The 20,152-nt window shown below is 43.9% G+C and overlaps 1 protein-coding gene across 1 annotated transcript; it reads left to right on the top strand.

Moving 5' to 3' along the window:
- Nucleotides 1-3,205: 3,205 nt before the first annotated feature.
- On the top strand, nt 3,206-19,657 carry CMTM2 (CKLF like MARVEL transmembrane domain containing 2). The gene is made up of 4 exons (XM_032854304.1): nt 3,206-3,618; nt 3,762-3,920; nt 18,481-18,582; nt 19,023-19,657. The coding sequence occupies exons 1-4, from the start codon at nt 3,379-3,381 to the stop codon at nt 19,236-19,238; spliced, it is 717 nt and encodes a 238-aa protein (XP_032710195.1). The 5' UTR covers nt 3,206-3,378; the 3' UTR covers nt 19,239-19,657.
- Nucleotides 19,658-20,152: the final 495 nt, after the last annotated feature.

Raw genomic sequence — 20,152 nt, 5'->3', positions numbered from 1 at the left:
TTTAATAGTTGCCATCCTGGCAATGCAAGAAATGGAAAGAAGGCATTTATTCTATGTTGGAGGGGTAAGTCAAAGCCTTCATGACCCCATTTAAGATTAGTATTTCAAGGGTGCCTGGATGGCTCAGTCGGTTAAGGGTGAGCTCCTGGTTTCAGGTCAAGTCGTGATCTCAAGGTCATGGGATGGAGCACCACGTTGGTCTCAGTGCTCAGCAGAGAGTCAGCTTGAAATTCTTTTCCTCTCCCTCTGCCCCTCCCACTTGCTCGCTCTCTCTCCAAACAAATACATAAATCTTTTTTTAAAAAATCAGTACTTCAGGGTGCCTGGGTGGCTCAGTGGGTTAAAGCCTCTGCCTTCGGCTCAGGTCATGATCCCAGGGTCCTGGGATCGAGCCCCACATTGGGCTCTCTGCTCAGCCGGGAGACTGCTTGCTTCCTCCTCTCTCTCTGCCTGCCTCTCTGCCTACTTGTGATCTCTGTCTGTCAAATAAATAAATAAATAAATAAATAAATAAAATCTTAAAAAAAAAATCAGTACTTCAAAACTCTGCAAAGGGAAACTGGCAGACCATAATTACTTCGTTTACAGAATGATATCCCTACCACCACCCCTTCTTCTGCACTGACTTCTTCAGAAGATGTAAAGTTACATAAATTCTAAACTCATGAAAATCATCGTCCTAATACTCATTCTCCAAATAGGTACAAACTCCCCTTTCGAGAAATGTACACAGTATTTTTTGAAATGTTGCAACAAGGTATTCTTGTCTATAAATAGGGCTTTGACTCTTTTGGATTAGAGAATTGTATTTTAAAAGCATGTGAAAAGAAAAGTATATGACTAGGAAAAAAAAAAGTACATTGTCAAAAATGAATGGCCCCATAGGAAGGAAGGAAGAAAGGAAGGAAAGAAGCTCCCAGCATGTGCCCCACACATAGCCAGGCATGTTCTGACTTGATTTTTACACTTCTCATTTTTACAGATATGAGAACTGAGGTTAAATAATTTGCCCTGGCTCACAAGCCTGGGACAAGCTGGGACTCAAATCTTTACCGTATGAAGAGCACAAGAAATGGCAGATTAAAATGCTTTGAAGATAGAGGGTGGGAACTGAGGAGGTGAGACTTTTGGTTCTGGAAGTTAAGCAATGGGAACAGAAATTAATCTAGAAAAAAAAAGTTTGATTTCTTTATACTCATTCCATCATCAGCAAATATTTGTCAATCCCATTGGATTGTGCCAGGCCCAGGCTTAGTGTTGGGAATAAAGTCCCTTATCCCTGTGGGAGCCCACAGATTAGCTGGGGCAAGACCTACCAAAGGAAAGTGCATTCAAGAAACCAGGGATTAAGTGACAGGTAAAGAGAAACATCCAGAGCAGGCAGGATGGGGGAGGCACCTAGAATCCTGCTATGCACTGCAGGTCCCCATCTACTAACTCAGCCACCAAGCCTTCTCCTACCTGCCAGGGGCTCCCACCATCTGGAACCCCTCAGTTCTTACTTGGATGACAGGAGCCCCCACCACACCCCACCAGGTGTGCCTGCTCCTGTCCTTTTCACCTCACGGTTACTGCAAGTGTGCTTTCTGACTCTGGCACCTGATCTCACCTCTTGATCAAGTCCCAAATCCTGCACTTCCTAGCCTCAACTCTGCCCCCTCCCTCACCAGCTCCAGAGGTCTGAGCCACACCACACTCCTTGGAGACCTCCGTCCATGATCTGAAGTTCTTTTCCTCCCAGTTGGTCCGCTTGGCAACTCCTTCCTGATCTTTTCAAACAAAGCCCAAGAGTCCTTTCTGCTGAAGGGCCTTCTCAGGACCTCATACTTATCCAGAGCTTCCTACAGCTGACAAATAGTCTTCTCTGGTTCTTTCTGATGCCTCAGGCATCCGGTGACGTCATTACCCACCATTACCCACCATTTCCAAAATCCCTTTCTCTGGAAATTGCAGAATGTGCCTCAGCAGCCGGCTAGGCAGACACCAAACAGGTAGTGCTGGGTCAGAGGGGAATGGGATGGGATAGGGAAGCCAGGTTGTCGCAGAGCCGCAAAATTAACCCAGCCTTCCCTTCCCGTGTATGGTCTTGTGTCTGACAGACCCAGTGTCTCACAGCGGCAATCGTGTGTATCCTGGATGCGATTGTGGTCACCAAGAAGATGAGGCATAAAATGAAAAGACTCCTGGGACTCGAATATGAAAGCAGTTCCTCCCTGCTCCTGGAACCCAAGAAGACACCTGAGCCAGGACCCACTCCGGCACCCGGGAAAGCAGGCACGCCAGCAGCGGGGAAAGCACCCACTCCCGCAGCCGAGAAAGCAGGCACGCCGGTAGCCGGGAAAGCACCCACACCCGCAGCGGGGAAAGCACCCACGCCCGCAGCGGGGAAAGCAGGCACAACCGCAGCAGGGAAAGCAGGCACAACCGCAGCAGGGAAAGCAGGCACGCCGGGATCCTCAAAAGCACCCACGCCGAGATCCTCAAAAGCACCCACGCCGGGATCCTCAAAAGCACCCACGCCGGGATCCTCAAAAGCACCCACGCCGGGATCCTCAAAACCAGCCACGCCGGGATCCTCAAAACCACCAACACCCGCACCCTCAAAAGCACCCGCAGCAGCACCCGCGAAGGCACCGGCGAAGACACCTGCAAAAGCACCCGCGCGGGCAGCTGGAAAAGCACCCACGCCCGCAGCGGGAAAGGCACCCACGCCGGCCCCCGCCGCAGACGCCAGGCGCGCATCCACCCAGGCATCCTCGAAGGCATCCTCGAAGCCATCCACGATGCCATCCTCACGGGCATCCTCGCTGCCACCCTCGCGGACATAAGCGTCTGTGCCTCGTCCCTCCCGCTAATCCCGCCACTGAGCTTGCATGCTGTCACCCATCCTGGCTCACACGCGATCATAAAATCAGGGCTGCTAAATCGGGAACATTTGTGCTTCCTCGTGTTGCCTTGTGTGAAAGTCGAGTTACCTTTTTTCGCGCGGTGCCTAACGAGGCTGCCCCAGGGGGCGGTGGCCAGGGCCTTGACCCCGCTGGGCTTCCCACCCATGCAACTCACCTGCGGCTGGAACTGGGGGGAGAAGAGGCGGGGGCTCCCGCATGGAGGTGGGCAACCCTGGAGGCAGTCGGCTGGCACCCACTGGGGTCCTCGCGGTGCGACCGGGCAGCGGTGGCGCGGAGCCAGGTGATGCCGCGCAGGGAGGCGCGGCGCGCGGGGGAGCGCCAGGCGTTGGCGTTCGCCAGTCCTGGCCGTTGGCTGAGCGGGACCTCTGAGCAGGTCGGTGGGCACCAGGCTCGCTCAGAGGCCAGGCCTGTCGGGGGACAGCGGGAGGGATCGGGCAGGCGGTGAGAAGTTAAGAACTCCCACGCAAAGATGGCTGACAAAGGCAAAAAGGGCAAAGCAGCAGCCCCGGAGCCCGAAGCCGCGCCCCCTCCGGGGGACCCCCAACCCGAAGACAAGAAAGACAAGGAGCCCAAGAAAAAGGAAAAGTCGGTGCAGCCCCAGGATGAGGTGGGCACGAGGAAGGGCTGTCGCCGCTACAAGTGGGAATTCAAGGACAGCAATAAAGAGTTCTGGGTTATGGGGCACGCTGAGGTCAAGATCCTGAGCTTGGTAAGTTGGTCTGGTACCCCAGGGGGTGGGGAGGGAGGCGATGATGGGAAGAGAGAGAAGGAGCAGGCTGCAGAGGGGCTCTGGAAGAACTGTAGAGCCGGTGAGAACCCTCTGCCAGAGCTCAGGTGCGTGTCTCCCAGCAGGGCTGCCTCATAGCTGCAATGGTTATGTTCACCGACACCACCGTGCACCCTCTCCTGACACTCATCATCACCATGGAGTTGTCCGTCTTCTGCTTCTTCTTCATTATCTACACCTTCGCCATCAACAGATACATGCCCTTCATCCTGTGGCCCATTTCTGTAAGTGAAAGGAGATGGGGAGCACCTGAGGCTGGGGAGCATTCACGCGTGGGTCTTGGTACCTGAAAGTGACTGAACAGAGAGACATGAGCCACCTGCCCCATCTGTGTCCAGGGCATGGGCTCAGCACCTGCCATGGGGTCAGGGTAGGGGCAGCTGAAGTTGGGTAGGAAAGTCAAAGAGCCCAGCTTTGGGGTCGTGGGGGTGGGCCTCCATGCCAGCTCACACTTGAGTGGGGAGATCACTCCAGAAGGTACCCCATCCCCAGAATTCAAAGAAGAAAACCAGTCTTCCAATAAATCAGTAAAATAAAATGAGAATTTTAAAGAAATCCCTTCTAAAGCAGTCTTAGAACTGCAGGGACTATCCCTGTAAAGGACGTTAAGCATAGAGGCATCTAGGTGGCTCAGTCGGTTAAGCATCTGACTCTTGATTTTGGGTCAGGTCATGACTTCAGTGTTGTGAGATTGAGCCCCTATAGTGCTCAGCACTGGGCATGGAGCTTGCTTAAGATTCTCTCTCTCCTTCTCCCTCTGTCCCTCCTCCATGCACATGTTCTCTCTCTCTCTCTCTCTCAAAAAAAAAAAAAAAAATGACTTAAGCCCAAAGCAGTCACCCATTGGAACAGGAGCTGGGTAAGTTACCCAACCACTTGTGGCCTCTGTTTCCTTCCTCTATAACATGAGGACAGTAATAACCTCTCATGGGATTATGCCTGAGAAATAAATGCAAAGTGCTTGATGCTGTGCCTGAGAACTTAGAGACTTGAAACCCTGGCCATCACATGTGTCACCACAGAGCACACCCACTGAACTCCCATCTCACTACACATTCATAGCATGCCTCCAGCCCACTAAACTCAGGGTTTTACTTGCCTTACAAATGAAACGGTCTCAGAATGGCCAAAGACCCACCCCCAGGCAACTCAGCTTGCAAGTGGCAGAAAAAGGATCAAAATCCAGCTTTGTCAGTAGATTCTGAGCCCCGAACTGCACTTGGTTCTGCTTCTTGATCAAAAGTGCCTCGGGCCCAGGGATTCATTGGTCTCAGCAGTGTAGGTGAGGACCCCCAATATAAGGAGAAAGGCGAGGAGGACCAAATAAGACTCTTGGGAGGGGGATAAGCAGCAGACAGAGTAAAGGGACAGCCAGAGGGCAAGTTCCCAGCCAAAGCACTTGAGAAGATAGTTCCAGCAAAATTAAAAAATCAATAACCCCTAAAAATCCTCCTCCTGCACCTACCTAAAACTACTACAAAAAATGTAAACACAACTGCTGAGGCTGAATGGCTGAGCCAGTAGGAAAAAAAAGGAAACACATGAGTGCCAGAAAGGAAAAACAGGGGTGGCGATGACTCAGCACTGGCATGTGGGTGGGACGGGCCCTGAAGTATTGCCCCAGGAAGCAGGAGTTAGCGGAGGAGAAGCCTTGGTCTCAAGCAAAATGGGGAGTTAGAACTGAGACCCCTGCATAAGCCAGCACCCTGCAAAGACAAGGAAAAGACAGGGAGAGAAGACACCTTTCGCTCCACACACAGGAACAAGAAGCCATGTTCACCTCTGTCTGGGCTTTGAGTGGGGGGGAAAAAAAAAGGAAAGGAAAAAAGACTACCTTGAGAAATAGAAACCTTGAGTCTGAATTTTGTACAGAGTTGGTTTGAATTTTTACTACTTTCACCCTTCACCTTTATGCAGCCTATCTGTACCTGGGAGTTAGCATAAAAACTGATCCTAACTTAATGATGTTCTGGTGATGTCCCTGGGACTGCTGACAGAAACAAATGCAAAGTCACAATCAGAGCATAAAGAGGTTCCCACAGGACAGATTGGGATGGGGAGGAAAGGCTTTTCAAAAACAAACTCACAATCCAAAACTACAAAACACCTGAGTTTTAACATTCCCATGTTCAAGAATTGAGAATCAGCAAACACAACAAAAGAGAGGATTAGAACTCTGAGAATATGAGAGGAATAGAAGAGCTGTCTGGAAATAGTAAGAAATATACTTAAAATAATTAAAGACATAAACAGAGCCCTAAGAGCAGATTAAGACATTCCGAGGACAGAATATACTTTTTTTAAAGTCTAAAATATAATATTTAGAATTAAAATATACAGTTATTGAAATGAAAATGTCAATAAATAGGTTATAAAGCATATCAAACAAAGCTGGAGAATTAGCAAACCAAATGATACAGGGAAATTACCCAGATTATGGCACTGAGAGATAAAGAGAAAAAATATGAGAGAAGTTGAGATAAAGAAAATGGAATGAGAAAGTCCATCATAAGCCTAATAGGAATCCCAGAAGAAGAGACTCAAAAGAATGGAAGAGGAGAAATACTCAATGTGAAAATGCCTGTGAACTCTCCAGATTTAATGACTATTTTTTTAAAGATTTTATTTATTTATTTGACAGAGAGAGAGAGATCACAAGGAAGCAGAGAGGCAGGGAGAGAGAAGGGGAAGCAGGCTCCCCGCTGAGCAGAGAGCCCGATGTGGGGATCAATCCCAGGACCCAGAAAGGACCAAGTAGGATAAACTCAAAGCGATCCACACTGAGACACATTATAATCAAACTGTCAAAAGACAAAGTCTTAAAGACAAAGTCTTAAAAGTCACAAGACAGAAGCAACTAATTTCCTACAGGGGCATCTTTAATACGATTAACAGCCAATTTTCCATCAGAAACTATGAAGCCCCAAGGCAGTGGAATGATGGCCTTAGGAAAGAAATGGAACAATACAAACAAAACCCTGCCAACCAAGAATACTATCTTTCACATCTGCTATCTGTTATGAGTTGAATTGTGTCCCCCCAAAATATGTTGAAGTCCATACACCCAGTACTGTGAATATAACCTTATTTGGAGATAAGGGCCTCTGCAGATCTAGTTAAGACAAGGTCATTAGAGTGGGTTCTAACCTAGTATGACTAGTATCTTTATAAAAAGGAGAGATCTGAACACGGAGACAGATGTGCTCAGAGGGAAAGTAATGTGAGAAGACACAGGAAGAAGACAGGAAGGTGAAACAAGCCAAAGAATACTTAAAGTTACCAGAAGCTAGAAGAGAGACCAGAACACATCATTTCCTAGCACTTCAGAGGGAGCATGATCCTGCCAACACCTTGATTTCAGACTTCGGCCTCCAGATTTCAGACTTCAGTCCTCCAGAGACAATAAATTTATGTTGTGCCTTTTTTTTAGTTTTTGTTTGTTGATGTTTGTTTTGTTTTGTTTTAATTTATGTTGTTCTAAGCTGCCTAGTTGGTGGTACTATGTTAGGGCAACTCCAGGAAATGAATACAATATCCTTCAAAATTGAAATTATCCTTCAAAAATTACCATTTAAAGAACACATTGGGGGCTCAGTTTGCGAAGCATCTGCCTTCAGCTCAGGTCATGATCACGGGGTCTAGGATCAAGCCCCACATCAGGCTCCCTGCTCAGTGGGGAGTCTGCTGCTTCTCCCTCTCCTTCCAACACTCTCCCATGCTTGTGCTCTCACTTGCACTCTCTGTCCCCCTCAAATGAATAAATAAATAAATCTTTTTTTAAAAAATCACCACTTAAGAGGTACCTGGTGGCTTGGTCAGTGGAGCACCCAACTCTTGCTTTCGGCTCAGGCCATGATCTCAGGATCCTGAGACTGAGCCCTGCATTGGGTTCCAGGCTCAGTGCAGAGTATGCTTCTGTTTCTCTCTTTCTCTCTCCCTGTCCCTCTGCCCCCACCCCTGCTTGCACATGTGCTCTCTCTCAAATAAATAAATATATATATATATATATATATATATATATATATATATATTTAAAATTATCATTCAGAAATGAAGGAGAAATTAAGAGACTCCTAGATAAAACAAAATTTGAGGGAGTTTGTTACTAGTAGATCTGCCCTATAAGAAATGCTAAAGAGAGTCCTTCAATCTCAAATGAGAGGACACAAGACAGTAATTTGAACCCATAAAAGAATGAAGAACATCAGTAAAGATAACTTCATAGGTAAATATAAAAGCTAGTATTATTGTATGTTTGGTTTGTAGCTTCTTTTTCTGATAGGATTTAAAAGATGAATGCATGCAAAAATAATTATAAATCTATGTTAATAAGACTATATGTAAAGATATCATTTGTGATGACAACAGTAAGTTTTTATATACTATTGAGACTAAGTTGGTATTAATTCAAGCTATACTATGTAAATGTAAGATATTAATTGTAACCCCAAGATAACCACTAGGAAATTAACTAAATAATGTGTAGAAAATGAAATGAAATTTCAGGAATGAAATTGGTACATTATAAAAAATTAAGCACAAAAGAAGGTAATAATGGAGGAATTGAGGAACAAAAAGATATTATATATAAAAAACAAACATCAAGGGGCACCTGGATGGCTCAGTGGGTTAAGACTCTGCCTTCAGCTCAGGTCACAATCTCAGGGTCCTGGGATCGAGCCCTGCATCAGGCTCTCTACTCGGTGGGGAGCCTGTTTCCCCCTCTCCCTCTGCCGGCCTCTCTGCCTACTTGTGATCTCTCTCTCTGTCAAATAAATAAATAAAATATCTAAACAAACATCAAAATGACAGAAATAAGTCCTTATCAGTAATTACTTTAAGTGCACATGGATTAAACTCTCTCATTAAAGCAGAGATTATCAGAATGGGTTTTTTGAGTGATCCATTTTAAACTGATATAATATGAACATAGGAGACTCAGTTTAGTCCAAAGATACAAATAGGTTGAAAGTGAAAACGGGAAAAGATATTCCATGTAAACAGTGACCAAAAAAGTGCTGAGGTGGCCATACTAATATCAGATTTAATGAAAGACATGAATTCTCTAAGGTGTACCAAGAAAAATAAACAAACACAAAACCACACCTAGGCATGTCATAGAGGCACTGCTGATCACAAGAAACAAAGGGAAGCTTACAACCAAACCAAGAGAAAAGACAACTTACCTTAAAACAAAACAACCCACAAGAAAACCCCTCAAAACCCTCAAAATACTAGACTTAACTTCATATATTTCAACAGCAGTGACACTGGCCAGAAAACACTGGAATGATTTCTTTAAAGGGATGAGGTGGCAAGAGTAAATTAACGATATTTTTTTTAATTTATTTTTTATTTTTTCAGCATAACAGTATTCATTGTTTTTGCACCACACCCAGTGCTCCATGCAATCCATGCCCTCTCCAATACCCACCACCTGGATCCCCCAACCTCCCACGCCCCGCCCCTTCAAAACCCTCAGATTGTTTTTCAGAGTCTACAGTCTCTCATGGTTCACCTCCCCTTCCAATTTCCCTCAACTCCCTTCTCCTCTCCATCTCCCCTTGTCCTCCATGTTATTTGTTATGCTCCACAAATAAGTGAAACCATATGATAATTGACTTTCTCTGCTTGACTTATTTCACTCAGCATAATCTCTTCCAGTCCTGCCCAAGTTGCTACAAAAGTTGGGTATTCATCCTTTCTGATGGAGGCATAATACTCCATAGTGTATATGGACCACATCTTCCTTATCCATTCATCCACTGAAGGGCATCTTGGTTCTTTCCACAGTTTGGTGACCGTGGCCATTGCTGCTATAAACATTGGGATACAGATGGCCCTTCTTTTCACTACATCTGTATCTTTGGGGTAAATACCCAGTAGTGCAATGGCAGGGTCATAGGGAAGCTCTATTTTTAATTTCTTGAGGAATCTCCGCACTGTTCTCCAAAGCGGCTGCACCAACTTGCAGTCCCACCAACAGCGTAAGAGGGTTCCCCTTTCTCCACATCCTCTCCAACACAAGTTGTTTCCTGTCTTGCTAATTTTGGCCATTCTAACTGGTATAAGGTGGTATCTCAATGTGGTTTTAATTTGAATCTCCCTGATGGCTAGTGATGAACATTTTTTCATGTGTCTGATAGCCATTTTTATGTCTTCATTGGAGAAGTGTCTGTTCATATCTTCTCCCCATTTTTTTGATATGATTGCCTGTTTTGTGTGTGTTGAGTTTCAGGAGTTCTTTATAGATCCTGGATATCAACCTTTTGTCTGTACTGTCATTTGCAAATATCTTCTCCCATTCAATAACGATATTTTTAAACAATGAATGAAACAATTTCTTGTCCCTGACCTTCACTGAGAAAACTACTGAAAGATGTACCTCAGGAAGAAGGAAATTAAACCAAAAAGAGATGTAATGTGAAAAAGGAACACTAAGCAAAGAGCCTACTGAGCTTGTGGATTGACCTAAATAAACATTAAGACAGAATTGGGGTTTTAAAAAAAGGTATTAACAGTTTCAGGAGGTGCGGAGAGAACACTAAAACAAGGTAGAAACGAAGCAGCAGCAACCCAGTAACAGGTTAGGACCACAGCAGTGGTGTATGACAGGAATGAAAAGTCACTGATTTAGAAGGACATTTGGTAATGATGTTAACACTAACATATTAAAACATAATTCTGTATTCTGCTAAAGAATATATTAATAAAAAATTTTTTAAAAAGAGTAGAATTCCCAGGCATATAACATCAAACCTAATGAGGAGAAAGAGTGAAAACAGAATAGAGTTAAGTCAATAGAAGGGAAAAGGAGAAAAAGAATGTGGTGTATGTTAAATAGAAAAAGTAAAATGGTAGAAATACCATTTATATGGTATTTCTTCAATAAATGGTATTAGAAATACCATTTATATGGTATTTTATACCAAATATATCAGAAATGGTAGCAAATACAAATGGACAATATTCTTCACTTAAAAGACAGAGGACTCTAAGAATTGATTTTTTTAATCTAGCTATAAGAGATGGAAAAAATAATAAAAGGAAAATACTAACTAAATGAAAGCTGGCATAGTTTTAATACCAGATTAAGCCAATTTTATACGTTTTTTTAATTTATAAAGATTGCCATTTGTAGTAATTCTGAACTTGTATGCACCTAACAAGATAGCCCCCAAATATAAAAAATATATATATATATATATATATATATATAAAGTTATTTATAAGGAAGAATTGGCAAACAGCAACTATAGTGGTAGATTTTAACATGCCTCTGTCAGCAACTGATAGCTTGATCCAATGACATACATAGAACATGTGGAACACTATACCTGACAGAAGAGGCTATATATTCTTTTTAAGTGCACTTGGAAGAATCATAAAAATTCATAAAATCATAAAAAATAAAATCATAAAAAATCATAAAAATCCTCGGGATTCCTCGGTGCCTTAGTCGGTTAAACGTCCAACTCTTGATTTTTGTTCAGGTTGTGATCTCAGGCTCCTGAGATCAAGCCTCATGTTGGCTCCATACTCACCGGGGAGTGTGTAACAGATTTTCCCCCTCTCCCTTGGCCCTTCATGCTCTCTTTCTCTCTCTCTCTCTCTCTCTCAAATAAGTAAATAAATCTTTTTTTAAAAATTACCCTCAGGGCACCTGGGTGGCTAAGTTGTTAGGTGTCTGCCTTCGGCTCAGGTCATGATCTGGGGTTCCTGGGATCGAGCCCTGCACTGGGCTCTCTGCTCAGCGGGGAGTCTGCTTCTCCCTCTTCCTGTGTGCTCTCTCTCTCTCAAATAAATAAATAAAATCTTTAAAATTTATCCTCAATAAGACCACAGTGTAAATGTAGGTAAATTACCAGTAATTGATATCATACAGACCATATTCTCTAATTTCAGTGTAATATAATTAGAAATCAATCAGTAAAATTTAACTCAATCCCCAACTGCCGGGAAATCTAGTGTGTTCTCCAAACATATGAAGATTGAGTATTTATGTACTATTCACAGATACTATCCGTAGAATGTCCCTAAACTATTCAAATTCAAATCTATAGAAGTAGAAAAGAAGACTGAAAATAGTTGTAAGAAGGTACCAAAACAAAATAAGACACTGGAATTAAGAAGAAGGCAATGCCAAAGATAAGAGCTAAAATTAATGAAATAGGATACAAAGATCCACAGTATGGACCAACAAAACAAAATATCTAGTTCTTTGAAAAAGCCATAAAATTGGGGTGCCTGGGTGGCTCAGTCGTTAAGCATCTGCCTTCAGCTCAGGTCATGATCCCAGGTTCCCAGGATTGGGTTCATCAGGATCCCTGCTCCAGGGGGAGTCTGCTTTCCTTCTCCCTCTGCCCCTCCCCACTGCTTGTGCTCAAGCTCTCTCCCTCTCAAATAAATAAAATCTTTAAAACAAAAAGATTGGGGCTCAGTGGGTTAAGCCTCTGCCTTCAGCTCAGGTCATGCTCCCAGGGTCCTGGGATAGAGCCCCTCATCAGGCTCTCTGCTCAGCGGGGAGCCTGCTTCCCCCTCTCTCTCTGCCTGCCTCTCCGTCTACTTGTGATGTCTCTCTGTCAAATAAATAAATAAAATCTTTAAAAACAAAAACAAAAACAAAAAAAAACCCCCAAAAGTTCAAAAAGACATTTTTAAAGATTACAGGGAAAATGTGGACTTTTATGCCAATAAATTGGAAAGTTTAGATAATTGTTAATTTCCTAGAAAAAATATAACATAAAATTGACTCAAAAAGAAATAGAAAAACAAGTTATAAAAAATTCATCCATGTTTTCATTTGGCACTTGTTTCCCTTTTTACACTTAAATCTTTTGGTGAATTTGGAGTTATTTTGGGAGCCTGAGTGGCTCAGTTGGTTAAGCAACTGCCTTCAACTCAGGTCATGATCCCGGGGTGCTGGGATCAAGCCCCAAATCAGCCTCCCTGTTCATCAGGGAGTCTGCTTCTGACCCTCCCCCCCCATTCTCTCTGTCTCATTCTCTCTCTCTCAAATAAATAAAATCTTTTAAAAAACTAATTTGGAGGGCACCTGGGTGGCTCTGGGTTAAGCCTCTGCCTTCGGCTCAGGTCATGATCTCAGGGTCCTGGGATCGAGCCCCGCATCGGGCTCTCTGCTTAGCAGGGAGCCTGCTTCCTCCTCTCTCTCTCTCTGCCTGCCTCTCTGCCTACTTGTGATCTCTGTCAAATGAATAAATAAAATCTTAAAAAAAAAAAAACTAATTTGGAGTCATTTTGGTATATGGTGTGAATGATGACTTCAACTTTATATCTTTTTTTTTCCTTTAAGAGAGACAGGGTGTGCACATGAGCAGGGGGTGGGTGTGGTGGGGGGGCAAAGGGAGAGAGAGAGAGAGAATCTTAAGCAGGCTCCACACTTAGTGCAGAGCCTGATGTGGGGCTCAATCTCACAAGCCCAAGATCATGACCTGAGCTGAAATCAAGTCAGATTAACCAACTGAGCCACCGAGGTGCCCTTCTAGCTTTATATCCTGATGATTGTCCAGTTGTTCTACCCTATCACTCAATTTATTCATTTACTAAATAGTATATCTTTTCGCCACTGACTTCCCTTCCTCTCTCTCTGCCTGCCTCTCCGCCTACTTGTGATCTCTCTCTGTCAAATAAATAAAATCTTAAAAAAAACCCAAAAACAAAAAAAAATTTTTTGAATAAAATTCAAGATTTTAATTTGAGAGAGAGAGAGAGAGCATGTGTGAGAGAATGAGAGAGAACATAAGTGGGGGAGGGGCAAAAGGAAGGGGGTAGAAAGAGCCTCCCCAATGAGCAAGGAGCCCAACATGGTTCTCTGGGGGACCATGGGATCATGACCTGAGCCAGAGACAGATGCTTAACTGACTGAGCCACCCAGGCGACCCTTCCCACTGATTTTAACTGGCATTTTTGTTAAATGTTAAAATCCCAAATGCAGGGTTTATTTCTAGATTTCACGTTTGGTTTCATTGATCGGTCCCTTTTTTCTTCTTTTTTAAAGGCTTGATAATATGTTGTATTATCTAGTAGGCTTTTGACCTTAAAAGCAGACCTATAAGAAAAGTAAAGTATATATGCTTGGCTTATCTGAATGTGGTTATACAAATCCTCAATAAAATATAAACAAACTGAAAAAAAATACAAGCAAACTGAAGCAAGCAATGTATAAGCAAGCAATACATCATGATTAAGCAGGGTATGGGTCAGGAATGCAAAGACGGTTTAGTCTGCAAAATTCTATTAATTTAAAATCTTGTATCTAAAGAAGAAAGCCATATCATCTCACAAGCTTCAGGAAAGCTAGTAATATTAAATACTAATTTTTAGAAAACTCTTAGCAAACTACTTTAAAAGAGAACCTCCTTATCTTAATAATAAGTACCTACCCAAACAGACAATAACCAGTGCATTTCATGGTCAGACTTTAGAAGCATTTCCTTAGCAATGCCTACAGTCCCCCATCCTGTACATTACTGTGCTGGAGATCTTAAATTAGTCCCAATGTAACAAGAAAAACAAAAAGTGTATGAATAGAGAAGGGGTAAAAAAAACTAGCATCATTCACAGATAATAGGATTCTCTACATAGAAAAATCTAAGAGTATCTACAGTGAAATTTCCAGAACTGTTTGAGTGCCGCAGGGCAACCAGAGACAAACACAGTATCGTTTCTGAATATGAGTAATGAACAAGGAGAAAATCTGACTTTTCACGGTAACCATTTAAAACAGCAACAGAAACTAGAAAAATCTTAGAATAAACCTCTTCAAAGATGTGTAAGACTTTACACAGAGATCATAACTTATTGATAGAAAACTCTACCTAGAATTGAAAAGTATATCACATTCACAGATCTGAAGAACCTCTATCATAAAGATGATACCCTTTTAATTCCACAGTAATCTATAAAGTAAATGAAATTCCAACCTGACAGAGGTTGTTCCTGGTACTTTACAAGGTAATTCTAAAATTCTTACAAGGATGGACTCACCCAACAAGATACTGGAATTACGATAAAGCTTTGGTATTAGCTCAAGGATTAACAAAAAGACTAATGCAATTGTTGCAGACTGAATGCGTATCCCCCAAATTCACAGGCTGAAATCCTAACATCTAGAGTGACTAATCTTACAGATTGGGCTTCTAGAGTAGTGCTTAAGATGAAATGAAATCCTAAGAGTGGGACCCTCATCCAATAGGATTAGTGTCCCTATAAGAAAAGACAACAGCGAGGGACGCCTGGGTGGCTCAGTTGGTTAAGCGGCTGCCTTCAGCTCAGGTCATGATTCCAGAGTCCTGGAATCGAGTCCTGCATCGGGCTCCTTGCTTGGCAGGGAGCCTGCTTCTCCCTCTGCCTCTGCCTGCCATTCTGTCTGCCTGTGCTCGCTCTCTCTCCCTCTCTCTCCCTGACAAATAAATAAATAAAATCTTAAAAAAAAAAAAGAAAGAAAAGACAACAGTGAGTTCTCCTTCCTTCTTCCTCTCCCTCATCCCTCTCCCCTTGCCTCTTCTCCACCCTACTGTGCACACCATGGAAAGGCCATGTGGGGACATAGAAAGAAGGCAGCCATTTGCAAACCAGGAAGAGAGCCCTCACCAGAAACTGAGTATGTTGGTACCTTGATTGTGGATTTCCAGCCTCCAGAACTGTGAGAAAATAAATGTCTGTTGTCTAAGCCACCCAATCTGTGATATCTTGCTAAGGTCGCCTGAGAAAATGAACAAAGGAATAAAAAAAGAACTCAGAAACAGACTTACATACATATGGCAATTCGGTATATGAAAGCGGTAGCATTATAAAACCATTGAACAGAATATTTAATAAATGTTCCTGGGAATGTGTGTGTGAGCAAGAGAGAGGGAGAAACTCTACATCACATTAAAATTAAAACCTTACAACAGAAGACATCATAAACAACATTTTTAAAACCGATTAAAAAATGAGATTGGGGCACCTGGGTGTCTCAGTGGGTTAAAGCCTCTGCCTTCGGCTCAGGTCATGATCCCAGGGTCCTGGGATTGAGCCCCGCATCGGGCTCTCTGCTCATCAGGGAGCCTGCCTCCTCCTCTCTCTTTGCCTGCCTCTCTGCCTACTTGTGATCTCTGTCAAATAAATAAATAAATAAATAAATCTTAAAAAAAAAAAAAAGAAAAGAAAAATGAGATCAGGAATATGATGAGACCTTTTATTTCTTCTTCTTGTCTGACTGTTCTACTTCAGTTTCCTACACACTGCTGAACAGGAATGGTGAGAGTGGGCACCCTAGTTTTGTGCCTGATCTTAGAGGAAAAGCTTTCAACCTTTCGACATTGAATATGAGGTTAGCTGTGGGTTTGTCATGTATGGTATTTATTATGTTGAGATATGTTCCTTCTATGCCTGATTTGTAAAGAGTTTTTTTCATGGATGGCTGTTGAATTTTGTCAAATGCTTTTTCGTTGTCTATTAAGATGATGATGTGATTCTTTCTCTCATTCTACTAACATGACCTACCATGTGGATTGAGTTGCATACTTTTAAAACCTCCTTACATCCCAAGGACAAATCCTACTTGATCATGGTAGAGGATCCTTTTAATGTACTGCTGAATTTGGTTTGCTGGTATTTCATTGAGACTTTTTGCATTTCTATCCATCAGGGATTGGTCTGAAATTTTCTTTTCCAGTAGTGTCCTTTTCTGGTTTTGGTATCAGGAAAATGATGGCTTCATTAAATGATTTTGGGAATGGTTCTCTCCTCTTTGACTTTTTGGAAGAGCTTGAAGACTCGTGTTAATTCTCCTTTAGATGTTTGGTAAAATTCACCAGGAAAGCCATCTGGTCCTAGGCTTTTCTTCATTGGGAGATTTTTGATTACTGGTTCATACCAGGAGGAAATAAGCAAAGAAGATACACACAAGTGTGTTCACTGCAGCAGAGTTTGTAATAATAATTTCCTAAAAGGTAGAAAACAACCTAATGTCTCTAGTTTGGTTTCTTCATAGACTACATCAGTTAAAATTTTTGAATTCAACATGTATTCCTCAAAATTGATAAATCTCACAAACTTTGTTCAGTTTAAAAAGCCAGTGCTGTGGGGCACCTGGGTGGCTCAAGTCGGTTAAGTGTCTGCCTTCGGCTCAGGTCATGATGAGAGCATCCTGGGACAACAACCCAAGTTGGGCTCCTTGCTCAGCAGGGAGTCTGCTTCTCCCTCCCCCTGCTCTTGCACTCCCTTTTTCTCTCCCTCATAAATAAATAAATAAAATCTCAAACACACACACACACACACACACAACCAATGCTGGGGCCTTTGGGGGTGCTCAGCCAACTGAGGAATTGATTCAATTTCAGCTCAGGTCATGATCTCAGGGTTGTGAGATCAAGTCTCATATCAGGCTCCGTGCTCAGCATGGAGTCCGCTTGAAATTTTCTCCTCCTCCTCCACCACCCCACCCCTGCCAACCCTGCACAAGCACTTGCCCTCTCCAAATAAATAAATATATAAAATATTTTTTTTTAAAAAAAGACAATGCTAGAAGATATATTTTATTTAAATTTAAATTTCTGAAACACACAAAACAGCATATACTGCTTGTGAATATATAATATGGAAGAAAATACGAATACACTCCTGGGAAACGTATCCATTAGCTCCAACGCGTGTAGTTGCCTGTGAGCAAGGGGTATCAAAGGGCTAGAATGGTGACACTATGGCTCTGAGAAGTTTTACTTCTTGCTTTTTTTTTTTTTAAGCAATCTAAGTAAATATTGCAAGATAATAACATCTGTTTAATCTCAGTAGTTCATGGTTGCTGGAGGTTGGAATGGGGAATGGGAGGTTTGAAATGTATTAAAATTCAAAAACCTGAAAAAGAAAAGAACAGGCCCTTGACAAGTAGCCAGGGAAGGACAATGAACAGAAAACGGCATCACAGGAACCAAGGGGAAGGGAGGGCAGGCCTCGTCCAGGGCTGCCATGTTGGCTGCTGCCCAGAGGATTAAGAGGGTGCACAAACTCTGGGCCACCATCACCCCACGAGCGGTGGGGAGGGCAAGCTGTGTTGCGATGGCCATGCTTTGGCCAATTCTTAAGCTTGGCTATGTCAGGGAGTGGCTGTGCATGGTGCCTGCTGGGAAAGCAGCCTTTTGCCCAGTCTACAAACATCTGGACCTTATCAGGAAGGTAAGGGAGACAAGTATGGGGCAAGCTTAAGGGTGAGGCCAGAAGGGATTCGAAGGAGGGCTGATGATGGAGGAGGCAGTGTGGCCTTGCAAAGGGGAGACTGTCTAGGAAGTAAGATGGGAAGGGGGTGTGGGGACAGGGGTGGAGAAGGCAGCTCCCAGCTCCCAGCTGGGGAGGCCAGAATCCAACGGAGTCTCCTGCCAGCGACACAGCCCACCCTGGATCCAGAGAGGGGAGCTGGCCCCCAGAACAGAAAGATGATGAGGGGTTGTATCGCAATTAAGTTGAACAGTTGTGCATTTACTTAAATGAATATTGGAGGGGGAAAAAAAAAGAAAGAGCCACTAAATGTGTGATTTCAGAGGAGATGGCAGCAGAGGGGTCCATGAAGGCAATTAGGCGCCCTGGGCCTCAACACACAGGGCCCAGCCCTGGGAGCACAGCACATCCACCAGCTGATGCATACTCGTATTCCCACATAGGTTTTTAAAATGAGGCCAAAGTTTGGAAACCATCCCCTCCGGGGGAAGCAATGCCAAGGCTGGGTGTTGAAGGGGGTTTGGTTCTAGTTGAGGTTGGCTCTCCTGCCTCCCACGCTTTCAGGACCTTCTCAATGACCTGTTCGCCTTCATCTTCCTTGTGGGGGCCATTGTCATCGCGGTAAAAAGCCGGACGAGCATGCCGACGCCCTACTTCATCGCTGTGGTGAGTCTTCCGTATTGGGCACTTCATTTGCTCAGAAATCACCTCTTCTGGAGAATGGGTGTTCTCTCCTGACTTAAGGACTTCTTTTCTTTTAAAAAATCTTGGGACCCAGGCAAAGTTTAAAAGTAAAGCTGGTCAGTGTTTCCAGTGAAGAAGATGTGGTCCAGAAAGCCAGGGGAGCTAAGGGCTTCCTCCTGATCCTTAAGGCAATGGGCCACACCCAGGCTGGGCTTTAAGAGAAGGGAAGAGAGATGCATGGGGGGGGTGGGTGTAGGGGGGATAGGGAGGCTGAGATGGGGGAGCAAAATCGGAGTATCTCTGATCTGGAAGTTTGGGGGGACCAAGGGATGTCTTAACCAGCACCTGCTGATGAATTAAAACAAGGAAAGACGATGCCAGCTTTGGAACGAAAAGTAAAAGTTCATTCTTTTGTTTTCCAGATCCTCATCGGTGTGGCTGGACTTTTCGCTTTAATCGATATATGTCTTCAAAGAAAACATTTCAAAGGCAAGAAAGTCAAAAGGAATGTGCTGATTCCCCCTCCACCAAGGGAAAAGCCAAAGGGACCAGAAAAGCCACCGGAAAAGGCAGGAGAAAAGCCCCCGGAAAAGGCACCAGAAAAGGCCAAGGATAAAGGAAAGGGAGGCAAGAAATGACGGGAAAGAGACCCCCGCTGTCAAAGCGATAGGGTGTTTTACCACAAAACATATGTCCGCTGTCTGTCTTGTCTTCTCTCCAGAATGGTTTTCCTTTCCATCCTAGTAATCACCTTTGCTTGGAAAAGAAATTCCTCTTTAAATGGATTTCAAAGCGTAAAGTTGATGTAAACATTATTTTGTTCAACAAAAGTTTTAGTGCAGAGGTCAAGGCCAGGCCTCGGGCTCTTGGGGTACCTGCAGGGCACATGAGCTTTGGGGGAGCACCAGTGTGGGTGACACCGGCTGTCAACAGTGATCAGCCTGAAGGGCCAGAGGAAAACAAGAGACTACAAAAGAAAATGAACATTTTGTTCATATGGCTATTTTTATTTCCCCCCCTTTTTTTAAAAAAAGCATCCAGGTAGTTCCTATGAGAAAAATCAGTTGTTGGCGTGCCTTCCTCTTACTTTGTAGTTCAGCATTGGTCCTCCTGTGAGGTGCACTCGGGAGGAGGGTGAAGAGCTGGTCTCGTCCCCTCAGGGCTCAGGGCCTCCAAGAGCCACAGTCAGGCTGGCGCATGGGCCAGGCAGGATGGGCACAGGAAGAACTGAGGGGACTCCAAGCAGCCCTCTAGGATCTGCAGTGTCTCCCTCAGTGAGGACCAGGGCATAAGCGCTGAGCCAGGGTCAGCTGGGCCCTGGAGCCACAGTTCTCACTCAGAGGCCTCAGTCAGGGCCACAGTCTCACTGGACAGACCAGCCATGTGGCACAAGAAGGGTCATCCAGATGACAGGAAAGCAAGGTCCCAAACTGATGCATGAAGAGCTAGAGGAGATGGGGGGGGCGAGGAATAATGGGGCACACCCCCCCCAGCCCAGCCAGGAATGAAATGAGAGGCAGGCTGAGAGGTCCATTGGAGCCATGGTTGTGAT

This window comes from Lontra canadensis, unplaced genomic scaffold, assembly GCF_010015895.1.
Source record: "Lontra canadensis isolate GAN:19392208 unplaced genomic scaffold, GSC_riverotter_1.0 scaffold8, whole genome shotgun sequence".
Classification (NCBI taxonomy): Eukaryota; Metazoa; Chordata; class Mammalia; order Carnivora; family Mustelidae; genus Lontra; species Lontra canadensis.
Note: the sequence above shows the minus strand (reverse complement) of the source record. Positions and strands in the feature narration are given on the sequence as shown.

What these genes read in the sequence shown, in the direction of transcription:
- CMTM2 (XM_032854304.1), top strand. Translation starts at nt 3,379, where the DNA reads ATGGCTGACAAAGGCAAAAAGGGCAAAGCAGCAGCCCCGGAGCCCGAA. An exon ending in AGGTCAAGATCCTGAGCTTG is followed by an intron (nt 3,619 to 3,761) that starts GTAAGTTGGTCT and finishes GTCTCCCAGCAG; the next exon opens with GGCTGCCTCATAGCTGCAAT. An exon ending in CGCCCTACTTCATCGCTGTG is followed by an intron (nt 18,583 to 19,022) that starts GTGAGTCTTCCG and finishes TTTGTTTTCCAG; the next exon opens with ATCCTCATCGGTGTGGCTGG.